General features: G+C 48.2%; 1 protein-coding gene across 1 annotated transcript; it reads left to right on the top strand.

The window, feature by feature from the left end:
* Positions 1-160: 160 nt before the first annotated feature.
* Positions 161-11,396, top strand: PDAP1 (PDGFA associated protein 1). The gene is made up of 6 exons (XM_028519761.2): positions 161-287; positions 3,684-3,775; positions 5,008-5,118; positions 7,351-7,472; positions 9,453-9,604; positions 10,709-11,396. Exons 1-6 carry the CDS (start codon positions 275-277, stop codon positions 10,765-10,767), a joined length of 549 nt encoding a protein of 182 aa, XP_028375562.1. The 5' UTR covers positions 161-274; the 3' UTR covers positions 10,768-11,396.
* Positions 11,397-12,377: the final 981 nt, after the last annotated feature.

Genomic DNA, 12,377 nt, shown 5'->3' with positions numbered 1-12,377 from the left:
GCCGACATACGCATCTCCCCAGGAGGGGAGACCGGAAGTGCTGTTGCCTAGCAACACGCGTGCGATCCTGGAATCAGGCGGCGCGCGGGACAGCCCAGCTTCGTGCGCCGGCCTCCCTGTGTTTCCCAGTCCTTGCGGCGGCTGCGGCAGCGGCTGCGGCGGCGGCGGCGGCAGCGTGCTGTGGGGACTGGGCTGGACGGAAGACGTCCATCCTCGAGTATTTCCGGTTCCGGTGTCAGTGCAAGGCGCCGCCGCCGCCGCCGCCGGAGCCGCGATGCCTAAAGGAGGTGAGGGGCGGCCGCGCGTGGCCGGCGGGCCTCGAGGGGCGGCGGGAGTCTGGCTCCTGCTGCTCACTGAGCCCGTGGCTGTCTCAGAGAGCGCCGCAGAGGGAGGATGTCGGTGCCGGCTGAGGGCCAAGATTGGGCCTGGACGCCTAATTGTCTCTATGAGGAGAGGACCATCGTGGCCTCGAGCCACTCCTTCGGGGGTCTGAGGGAACTCGGAGGCTCCGGGTTTTCACCGACGCACAGGGCCAGATATAGGGCGCGCTTCTCCTGGAATGGGGGAGTTTGGACCTTTCTTTATTGTAGACTCGCCGTGGACTGAGTCACCGCATCTCGCGCCTGTGCAGGGCCCACCTGCCTCGCGTGTAAAACGTGGGCCCTCTCGGGCTCTGGGCGGGGCAGACCTGTCGGATGAGACAAAAGTTGATGCTCTTGAGCGTTGGAGACTCGGCTTTGAGTGCCGTATTCAGCATCGGCTTGACGTGTGCCTTTGAGCCAGTCGCTTAATCTCCCCGTGTCTCGGTTTTCTCATTTGCTAATGGGGGTAATGATTGTACTTACCTCATAGTACTTACCTGATACTATGCTTTGAACTAGGTAATCCACGTGGAGTGCGCATTACAGTGAGGGGCAGCCAGGTGCCCAGTAAGCGTTAGCTGTTGTTATTTGTAAGACTTTTTCAGTTCCTTGGCCAAGAAAGTAAAGATTCTTTGGTTTCACAGTACATTGTCGACTCTCCTCCATCCTTTTTCTCGTAAGTCAATAGTTCTCGATTTGAAGTCCATCCTGTGGCTTTGACAAGTTATTTAACTTCTTCCAGCTTGTTTTCCTTATCTGAAACACCTGACTGATAACCCTTAGGCTGGAGAGTTGGAGTCAGGGGTCAAAAAGTGGTAGCACCCGAGGTTCCTGGCTAGCTCCTGGCACAGAACATATGTTTAGTTAATATTGGTAGATCATGTATCATGTTGGTTGGCATGTATCCACCCACAGGAAAATCTACTTGGAGCTCTTTCAAACGTAAATGACTTCTTGACTCTACTTCCAGAGACAGTGGACTTTACAGAGATGTATCCATTTAAACCTAGCTATTGTTTATTCTGTGGTAGGAAGAGTCATGTCTCTATGTTCCTTAGTCTTCTGCACAAAGAGGATGCTAAGTGAGCCCTTCTGACTCCAGAATTCTGGCTGTAGGAGCTACTTTGAACCACAGTTGGAGGTTAGTTAGAAAGCCCTAAAAGGGAATTCTTGGTTAAAAGTAAAAAAGCATGAAGATGTTAAGGTATCAAATCCCCCATGAGCAAAAGACCAATTTTATTCCCATTATATAACTGTGAAGCATTTTTAAAGCATGAAGGGCTTCTGATAAAAGTTATTATAGACCAAACTAAGGTCAGTATCCCACAGTCAAGTGTGCAGGATGGGAGCCTGTAGTAGCCAGTTTTGAGGTGTTATTATTGCCTGGAATATTAAGGGGGCAAGAAAGGGTGTTGGTTTCTTATAATGGCAAGCTTGATTTCTCACAATAGGACATTCACGAGCATATACTGAGATACTCCTGGGAACCCAGGTAGTCATTAAAAGTGGGTGGTGTACTTTGTAGCAGCCCAATTAGGCTCTGCAGCTGCTGTCTAGGAAATCAGGGGAGGCCAGTATTTTTGTTACTGTCTTTGGCGTTCAGAGCAGCTCTGGTTGTCTAATAGAGATCCTCTGCTACCAGTGAGAGCCTTACTGCAAGTCAGGTGGACCATAGCTTTCAGGAAACGCCAGGATGGGTTGAGACCACAGCCATCCCAGTGTTCTCTGGGACCAGCAGAAGTGGGGCCACCTTGCTATAAAACTGACTGATGGCTTTAGCAGGGGTCATTCTATAAAACATACTCCCAGATGAACTTGAATTGCTAGTCATATTTTTAACTCTAACACTTAGGTAGGTGGTAGTCAGGTTTATTTTCAAGTTCATGTTTCTTATTCCAAGCACAAGAAAGTTTTCCCCAATAGGTTTTAAGTTTTCTCTTTCCATCATACCACTTAGGTGAACATGAAGTATTGGGTTGGGCAAAAAGGTTAATTTTTTCTGTACAATGACTCTAGTAGTGCTTAGTTGTTTTTAACTTCATTCAAAACAGCTTTGTTAGATTGTAATGTGACAGCTGTCATAGCAACAAGCATTTTTTAAAATGTCAAAACTGATGAATTTTGTGCAGCCATTTGAATATTGAAGATGGAAGAAAATACACAACATTTTCAGCATATTATATTATTATTTATTATTTCAAGAAAGGTGAAAACAACTGAAATGCAAAAAAAGATTTGTACAGTGTACAGAGAAGGTGCTATGACTGATTAAATGTGTCAGGAGTGGTTTGTGAAGTTTCTTGGTACAATTGACATTTTCGCCAAATAATTCTTTGCTGTGGGGCTGTCTTATGCATTGGAAGGTGTTTAGCAGGACCCCTGGCCTCTATCCACTAGAAGCCAATAGCGGGCAATAGCCGACATGCTCAAAATATCCAAATCATTAAAGTTATTGGTGATGAAAAATGTGTCTTTTATGGAAAAAACTAAATGGACTTTTTGGCTAACCTAGTATTTTGCATTTCCTGACATGTATAGTAAATCACCTATGTGGCTTTGTTTCCTTCCCCTGCCCCAAATACTATATAGAGAGAAAAGTGACAATCATAACAAACATTTTTATAGTGTTTATCTCATGTCAGGCCCTGTCCCAACAGCTTTAAGTATGTTATATCCATCTTCATGACAACGCTATGAGGTAGGGACACATGCAAAAGCCAGGACTCATAGAGATTAAGTAATCGCCCACATTCACAAAGCTAAGTGGTAGTGCAGAGATTTGAATCCCAAGGTTGGACTGCAACATTCGTGTTTCTCATGGCTCTGTTTTGATTTTAAGCCTGCTTGTCTATAATATGGGACCAGTTATGACTGTCCTGTACCATAAGTTTGTTCTGTGGATCATATTGGCCCATGGCTCTGACAGAACATTCCAAGTAAAAAATTGTAGTGACATCAGGGATGTGTTCCATGTTTTCATGATTATGTCTGAATTTGCTGTTTGGAATCTAAGGGACCCAGGGATTTAGCCAGTTACTACACGGAATATTCTCTCCTCCGTATGCTCCCCTCAGGTCTTATTTGTGGGAGCCTGTATCCAGCATATAGTCTGGTGCTGCATTAGATGGACATATGTTGCCTCTTTAGTCCCTTTGAACATGTGAGGGTTGGGGAGTATAGGTTTGGGTTGTGCTTGGTGAGGGGTAAGTGAGGTCTGCAACCTGTGATGAGAGTGCTTCCAGCGGGACACAGCCCTCTGGGGCTCAGCAGTCAAGGAAGATACTTTCTGCCTGTGTTCTTAAGCTGCCAATCTTCCTGCAGGTAGAAAGGGAGGCCACAAAGGCCGGGCACGGCAGTACACGAGCCCCGAGGAAATCGATGCACAGCTCCAGGCTGAAAAGCAGAAGGCTCGGGTGAGTATGTGCCTGCCTAGACCATTCCAGTGCTCCAGGGTGGTGTTCTGCCTCTGGCACCCAAAGAAGCCAGGCAAGGATCACCCATTCTCAGGAAGAATCCTACACCTGGAGTTTAGGGGAGCAGCAAGGAATAGGTACAGCCTATGCCAGAACAACCAATGCTACCCATCCTTTGGATCAATTACAGCTTTTTTTGTTCACTTAGAAATGGTTGCTTTAGTGTGCCTTCTTCCTGTGTTCTCACCTTCCAGGAGCTCTCCCATGGCCAGGCTCTGCTCATCCCCAGGTTGAGCTCCCAGCACTACCCCTGGGAGTAGTGCTCCCAGTGCTCTAGCCATGCAGGACTGCTTGCCAAACCCAGCATAACATGATGCCCTGCCTTTCCCACACCCTACCAGACAAAGTAATATTTGTTTCTTTAGACCTTGCTCAATGGCACTTCTTCTGTGACTCTCACTGGTGATACCCACCCTTCCCTTTCCAGTGCAAGCTTAGTAGTTGCCTCTACTCTGTTTTCACAGTGCTTTTTCCAGCGCACTGTTAGGAAACAAAATATGTTTCTGTCATTATTGGTGTTTGTGTCCCCTACCACATCATTAGATCCTCATCTGCATAAGGGCCGAAGGAGCACAGTCAGGCTGGGGTAGAGGGGTTGGGGTAGAGGGAAGGAGGGTCTACCTGGTGGCACTGGCAGCTGAGCAGGTTCTTGGAGAATGTAGGCCAGTGCTAAAGGGGCAAGAATGTATAGTTTTTATAAGAGTTCTCTTTGGTGGGGAGGCAAGAAAGGTGGAGGGAAGTGGTGTACTGGGGTATTGTCTTGGAAAGTTGCCTGCCACTGACTGGGAATGGAAAGTGAGTTCAATTTGGCAGCTGCACCTGCAGCTGGGGAAGCAAGGGGGGAGCTGAATAGAACTATGGATTCTAGCCCCACAGCTGAACCCTTCTGATCCCGGGAGATGTACCTACCCTGAGAAGGGCAACAGGGCCTTTATGGCTGTGTGAAGGGCTTGCTGGACTGTAGGGATGGCTTCTAGGCTGTAGAGTCAAGCGGATAGGCTGCCTCTGACCCAGGTCCCCCATGAGGGGCCAGGGTCTTAGAGTAGGACCCTTGTCTTCCTTGGTTCTAGTCTTCTCAAGATCCATAGTCTGGAGGTGCTTGGGGCAGGGGTCACAGTCCCGGGGGTTTGTTTTGCATTTTTAATTCTACAAGTTATCCATTTCTGAAATAGGAAGAAGAAGAACAAGGAGAAGAAAGTGGAGATGGGGCTGCAGGTGACCCCAAAAAGGAGAAGAAGTCACTAGATTCAGATGAGAGTGAGGATGAAGAAGATGATTACCAGGTACTGAGTTTGGTGGGGGTCTGGGACCTGGATCTACTCATTCAACAAACATTTATCAGGTGCCTGTTGATTACCAGTGCCAATTTTAGATGCAGACACAGTCCTTGCTCTTAAGGGTTTATATTCTGGTGGGAGATACAGTCATATGCTGCATAACAATGTTTTCATTAATGATGGACCACAATGTTGGTCCTGTAAGATTATAGGATAGTCCTGTAAGATTATAACGGAGCTGAAAATTTCCTACCACCTAGTGACGTCATAGCTGTTGTAACATTGTAGTGTAATGCATTACCCACGTGTTTGTGTTGATGCTGGTGTAAAGGAACCTACTGTACTGTCAGTTATATAAAAGTATATATAGCACATACAGCCCTGGCTGGTGTGGCTCAGTGGATTGAGCACTGGCCTGTGAACCAAAGGGTCTCAGGTTAGATTCCCAGTCAGGGCACAAGTCCGGGTTGCAGGCCAGGTCTCCAACAAGGGACACATTTGAGGCAACCGCACATTGATGTTTTTCTCCCTCTCTTCCCCCTCCCTCCCCTTCTCTAAACTAAATAAATAAAATCTTTTTTTAAAAAGTATATATAGCACATACAAGTATATATAGCACATTGCAGTAGAGGGCTATATGATCTAGGTTTGTGTAAGTATACTCTTTAATGTCCAAACAACAATGAAATCACCTCAGAATGTGAGAAATGTATCATGATTGTATAGACGATAAGGAAGTAAGTGAACAGTATAATTTCAAGTAGTGGACTGTGATTGAGGGTACTTGGAGTAGTGTGTGATGAGGAGGTGACTTTTAAACTGAGATCTCACAAACAAGATGGAGCCAGCCATGCACAGCAGTCAAGGCAGCCAGATTAATTAGCAATGTGAAGGCCTTGGGGTGGGAACACCATGAGCATGTGTAAGGAACAGAGAGGTTTGTGGGACTGTGACTTGGTGGGTAAGAAGTAGAGTGGCTAGGATGAAGGAGGAGAGGTTGGCAAAGGTAGGTGCTGCACGGCTATTGAAAAGGTTTGGGTTTCACTGAAGGTGAGCAGTGGGCAGCTGGTGGAGGTCTTGAAGTTGGAAAGAGATGACCAGATTTGCTTTTAAAAGATTGTTTGGGCTTCTCTGCAAAGAGTGAATTGTAGGGTATTGAGGGTAGAAAGCAGGGCGATATTGGTAGGTATCTAGATAAGAATTGATGACTTATATTAGGGTGGTGGTAATGTACAGAAAAGTGGGCAGATTCAAGCCGTATTTTAGAGATAGACTTAGTGGGGTTTGCTGAGGGTTGGGTGAGGCGGCTGAGGGAAGAAGGAATGAGCAAGAGTAAGGTCATGCATAGGGTTGTGGGGAGGAGGGGTGGATTGAGGGTGAATCTCCAGTTCTGTTTTAGACATTAATTTTGTGATGTCCAGTATCCAAGTTGAGGGGTATATATGCATCCAGATTGGATATAGGTATCTGTAGCTCTGAATAGTGGTCAGATTGACTGGTGTTCAGAAGCTGTCTTTCTGGTCACTTTATTAAAGAGAATAGATAGAGTTGACAGGGTCTGAAACTTGGCCCAAATCTGCTACATCAAGAACTTGTGCTCTTATTTCTTTCTGAGCTTCTCCAGGGGTGTGGGAGATGCAGGCTCCAGGTTCTTACGCCAGCTTTCAAAACCTATAGATGATGATCTGATGATTCAAATTGTATTTCCCTCCTGTAAGCTTAGATGGCTGGGAATTAGAATTGGTCCTGAGACCATTGTTGGCCTACCCTACTCCGGGGATCCAGCATTGCTTGTTGCAGTCAGGTGTGAGATCCCATGGAAAATTGCTTTCGGAGGCTGAGCGTAAAGTGGTGGCATAGTGAGTGTTCTGTGTTGGGAGCTTTTGTGATGGGCTTAGATTTACATCTCATCTGTTGTCTACTTACTGGTTGGCTTTAGGCTATTTATTAAATCCTCTGCCTCTGTTCTGTCACTTTTAAAGTGGGATAGTAATTCCTGGCTGCTGGGACTTAGAATAGGTTGGGCTCTAGTCATATGTACTTGCTCTCCTTGCACCTCCCAGGCTGGTGAGGACACTCCTGAGTGCTATTCCCACTGTGAGACTTTGGGCCAAGCATTGTGTTGAGCTGGGGGTGGCAGAGGAGTTTGTCCCCATTCAGATGGACTGTTGGGAGTGGCCTTCAGGGGTTCTGCAGGACCTAAACTTCTCCAACCGTCAGCTTCTTTTCCTATCTTAGCAAAAACGCAAAGGTGTGGAAGGCCTTATCGACATTGAGAACCCCAACCGAGTGGCACAGACAACCAAAAAGGTCACACAACTGGACCTGGATGGGCCCAAGGAGCTTTCAAGGAGAGAACGGTAACCTCTGCTGCTGGGCCTAGTGATGTGGGCACACAGGCCAGGGACTGGACATGTAGGGGGTGGAGATGTTCACCTCCTCTGAGGCTCTAGCTTCCTGGGCTCTGAGGTCCTTACTGGCTGGGTGGGGGCTCCAGCTGTGGTGTTGATTTCTGTTTCATGTCATTCCCTAAAGGCTCTATAGAAGCTGCTTCAAAACACAAAAATCAGAATTTTTAAATTCACTAATAGAAACATAAAAGAGTAGATTCAGATCTGAGTGTTGCACTTGAAGTAATCCCCAGGGTTGCAGAGGGTTATGCTGCAGCTCTTGCCTCCACAGTGTCCCTACACTTCCCTTATCCAGCCTGGTATCATCATTCCTGGCCTTCATCCGTCTGTAATGTCATGGCCATGGAGATTGGGAGGGGACTTGGGGCCTGTGGAGTCTAGAAGGTGGCACAGTGCCAGGAGATCCACTGGCTGCCCCAGCCTTCTCCAAGTCTTAGTTGAAAATGGAGCTGCAGATAGCTTCATCATAGGTTGTGTGAGGACCACAGTCGAGTAACCAAGGGCTCTACACATAACCCGTTTTCCACAAGTAGTATCCTGGCTTTTGATGGACACCAGCTGATGTCATGGGACTTACAAGAAGTTGAAGGCCATTAGGGAAAGGGGCCCTGTTTTCTTTTCTGACTGGGCTGCTAGTATTTAAATTCACCTTCCTGTGCTGGCTCCACGGTGGTGTCTGAAAATTCCACAAGATATGTGAAAACACACAAGGAAGGCCCATGAGCTTGGGGTGTGATTAGAGGTTGTGATGGACTGTCACCCTCCAGTACTTCTTTCTCACCAGTGAGGAAGGCAGCTTTGCTACTCCCACCTTTTGGGTTGTAGAGAGAGAGGTACGCACCCTGCCTGGCACTTCACTGAGGGGACCTTGCAGAGCCTTCAGGCAGCTTTGCTTATCATTCCAGATTCCTCTGTGTCTCCCTCCTCCCTCTCAGGGGAGGATCTGCTGGGCTGACAGGTATTCCCATTTCATCTCTGAAGTGTCTTATGCAGAGTCTTCCGCGCGAGACATCTGTTCATCTGACTGGTTGCTGGGTTTTTTTCCCTCCCCGTTGGCCAGGTTCCATGCCTTGTTTTTCATTACTCCCCAGCGCTGTGTGCTGTGGGGCCTCTGGATGCCAAGTCACTCCTTTCCCAAACCTCCTGCCAGGCAGGAGTTCCCTGCCACCTCCAAAATTAGCTCTTCTAAGAACCTGGTGTAAATAAGACACTCTAATCTCACACCATGGAAGGTGCCTACTCTAGTTCGGAATCTTAATCTTAGGAAGAAGATCCTCAAAGGGAATCCTATAAGGACTCTCACCTCTCTCTACTTGGTGGCAGTCACTTTTGTTCCATGGGAATCCAATTCTTATTCACACCCCCACTTATGGGGGCTCACTCCCTTGGTGGCAGTTTCATGCACATCTGAGCTGCAATGATTGAGTGGCTATGTCTGGTTCCCATCTGTGGACACTTGGTTCACTCCTTATGGAATGTTTTATATTGCCTTCCTCCTCCTGGTCATCTTCTCTGGACACATGGTTCACTTGGTTTCGGTTCTCGTTTCTCAGTGTGGACACCGGATCCTAGGTAGTGATACCCTGCCCATCCCCTCAACACCCCATGGTCCACACTGTTCTAAGGCTTTTCAAAGGTCCCTGGTGCTGAGCTCACCCCTATGCTGTGTTTTCTATTTGAGGTAGATGAGTACATCTCTTGAACTCCCCCCAGCCCCTTGAGCCTGTTATGCAGAGGGCCAGACCTGTCCCTCTGTGTGTTTGGTGAGTGTCCATCAAGGAACGGGCACATAGAGCCAGGGCCCCCTCCCCTAGCCAGGGTGCTCTCCACCACTTGGGCCCTGGGCCTGAGTACTTGGCCTTTATTCTGGCTCCCACATCCAGCTAATGGTGGGAAGATGTTTCCCGTGACACTATTTTATCCAAACAGAGAAGAAATCGAGAAACAGAAAGCAAAGGAGCGTTACATGAAAATGCATTTAGCTGGGAAGACAGAGCAAGCCAAGGCTGATCTTGCCCGGCTGGCGATCATTCGAAAACAGCGGGAGGAGGCTGCCAGGAAGAAAGAAGAAGAGAGGAAAGGTAAGTCTTGAGTCACTAGAGCATTGCCTGACTCTGGTTCTGGGCACCAAATCCTGTACTTCACTGTCCTGGTTGTGAAATGGGATGGGGTCAGGTTGTTTGGTAAAGGCCTACCCTGAATGTATGCCTTCCTTCTTCCCGTCAGGTGGAAATGGGCGTTCTGCCCTCTCCCCCTCAGGGTTCTAGGAGGGTCCAGCGGAAGCATGGAGTCAAATATGTATTTGACCTTCAGCACTGTCCATGGCATCTGAAGGAGGTCTCAGGGATGTTCCAAATGCAGACCTTCGAGTCTGAAAAGTTCCACCAAGGTCTGGTGCCTTGTGTGGCTGGAAGAGCTGTCTGGGGGTTGGGGAGGTGGTGCAGGGTGGTCTGGGTTTCATGATGCAGACTCAGATGAAATCGGCACATGTCCTTCTTCCCCCATGTCCTCCCTCCAGTGGGGCCAAAGGTGGTAGAGGACTCCTGTAGGTCAGGTTAGCTGTGGAGTTGGTCTGGTTTATAGGAGTGTTTGACTCATGTCCTTCTGTCTTACGGTCTCACGTACTCCCACATATGGGACCACGAGAGCCCTTAGGGATCTTGCTGTCCTGCCTCCTTACCAAATGCAAGGAAATTGAAGCCTAAAAATGGGAAAGCAGTTGCCCAGGGACATTGTTACCACACTGTAGATACCTGGTTATCCCCACTCCCTGCTAGCAGCTCCTGCTTCAGAAATCCCAAGCAGGAAAGCATTTTCTGTGTAACTATTTGAACACTGTTGCTGATTTTAGAGAATTCAAAACCCATGTGGAGAGATTAGAATTAACTGGGTCCTGCACGGGCAGGAAGCGCTAAGAGTTTCTGTTTGTGTCGTGGATTGGTGGGCCCTTAAGGAGTGGCCCCCAAACTCATTGTCTGGACATTTGGGTTCAGTGGCTTCAGCAGAAGTCCTCTCCTTCTGTAGGACATCAGGCAGGCCTCCTTCAGTCTTTTCATCTCCCCAGTGAGTCAGTTGCACAAATGTTTGCTGAGGCCTTTCAGATTTAGTTTTATGGCTCTGGGAGTGGGGATGTATATGTGGAGGGATTGTTTTAACTTACACTTTCCTTTCCTTTACTCCCTCAGCAAAAGATGATGCAACCCTGTCAGGAAAACGAATGCAGTCGCTATCCCTGAATAAGTAGTGTGGCCTGAGGGAGAAGATACCAGGGAACTGGGCCATGGTGGCCAGGACTGCTGCTGTGTCTCACCCACCCTGTGCCCTGGCGCCGCTGCAGCAGCCCCTCAAGACAAGGAGTCCCCTAAAGCCTGGGGCCTCCTCTTCATCTTGGCACAGAAATCGTTTGGGGGATGGTGGGTGGGGGGCTGGGGGGAGGGGGCAGCTATCTTTGAGACAGAAAGATGCAGGACAGCATTTCATGTATAACCATTCGAATGTTTTTGCTGTTTTTAGAATTCAGAACCCTTGTTGGGGGTGCTTGGGAGGTGGGGTAAGAAGAGCTTCCATTTGTCCAGTAGATTGCACGGTAAGGGGTGCTGGTGAGGTTTTGACAGTCAGCCCATCTGTGTTGCCCGGGTGCTCACTCAGGGCCTGTCACCTGGGAGCCTCTACCCCATGGTTCCTAAGGGTCATGGCTTGTCCCATGGCCTCCCCCATGCCCTTCTCTGCCCCATTCCCACCCTTCTGGCCAGGGCCTGTTCTTAACCCTATCCATGGATCATTTCAAGAAACCTCTGTTTACTGTGCAGCACCCAGGCAAACACGTTCCACAGATCCAACTTGTATATTTGGCAGATTAAACTTGACATTATCGTAAATGCTTGTTCCATGATCCATCTTTGGTCCCCTGTGCCTGGGCCGTTTTCACTCAGCAGGGCATGTTGTCACTCTCAAGTCAGGCCTGCCCAGAAAGTTTAGTTGACACTGAGCAGGGTTTGGGGACTGGATCCCAGGCATCCAAACTGAGACCTTAGGCTATAGGAGTCAATCCCCTCCCTTTAACCAAGTAGGGATCTTAGGCCAGAGTGGCCAGGGACCTGCCCATATCCACAGCAGGTTGGCATCAGTACTGGACCTCCCTGTCCTGTCTTCCAGGTGCCCCCTGGTGGTCACAGCCTCAGGATTTCAGTGTTGGGAGGAAGCATCCCAATAGCTGATACCCATATGACTGCCAGGCAACACCCCATTCAGTCTTTACTATCCAGTATGGTGGGGGTGGCAGCAAGGACACTGGGGCTTAGTACAATCACATGGGTTGCCTGCAGGTTTGGCCACACTGCCAGTTCTGCCTCATGAACGGCAGTGTTTTTTGCATGTGGTCCTCAGAGATCAGTGACTGGGTGCCAAGTGGGGGGTTTGACCTGAGGTCAGACAGGATTTAGTAGCAAAGATGGAAGCCAGCCCGATTCCCAGTGATCTCTGCCACACCCCTGGGCTTGAGTATGTGGGAAGTCAACAGCCTTGGGCACCCCAGGAGGGATACCACAGCTGCCAGCATCTGTAGCTCACCCTGGCCTACAGAAAATTCATTATCTAGATTAAAAAACAAAAACCATGACTTATATAAGTAGGTAACTAAAAAAGTATGTGATTAAACAAAAATAACCCCCTGAATAAAATAAGGAAAAAGATGTCTTAAAAAATAATGAGCATTTACCAGAAACCCACTGCGAACATCAAGTAGAGCAGAAAAAATTGACATTAAAGCCCAGAAGCAACCTGGAACATACAACCACTTGTTTAAGAATCTGACCACTGAATAGCTAACAGGAAAGACTTGGTCCTCGCAGTCTC

The sequence above is a fragment of the Phyllostomus discolor genome, chromosome 3 (assembly GCF_004126475.2).
Source record: "Phyllostomus discolor isolate MPI-MPIP mPhyDis1 chromosome 3, mPhyDis1.pri.v3, whole genome shotgun sequence".
Lineage (NCBI taxonomy): Eukaryota > Metazoa > Chordata > Mammalia > Chiroptera > Phyllostomidae > Phyllostomus > Phyllostomus discolor.
The sequence above is the reverse complement of the archived record's forward strand: the minus strand, read 5'-3'. Positions and strand labels throughout refer to the sequence as shown.

Bases quoted from the DNA above. Each gene is read 5' to 3' on its own strand.
- PDAP1 (XM_028519761.2), top strand. The intron at 7,473-9,452 runs GTAACCTCTGCT...TTATCCAAACAG, and splicing joins GAGCTTTCAAGGAGAGAACG to AGAAGAAATCGAGAAACAGA. The intron at 9,605-10,708 runs GTAAGTCTTGAG...TTACTCCCTCAG, and splicing joins GAAAGAAGAAGAGAGGAAAG to CAAAAGATGATGCAACCCTG.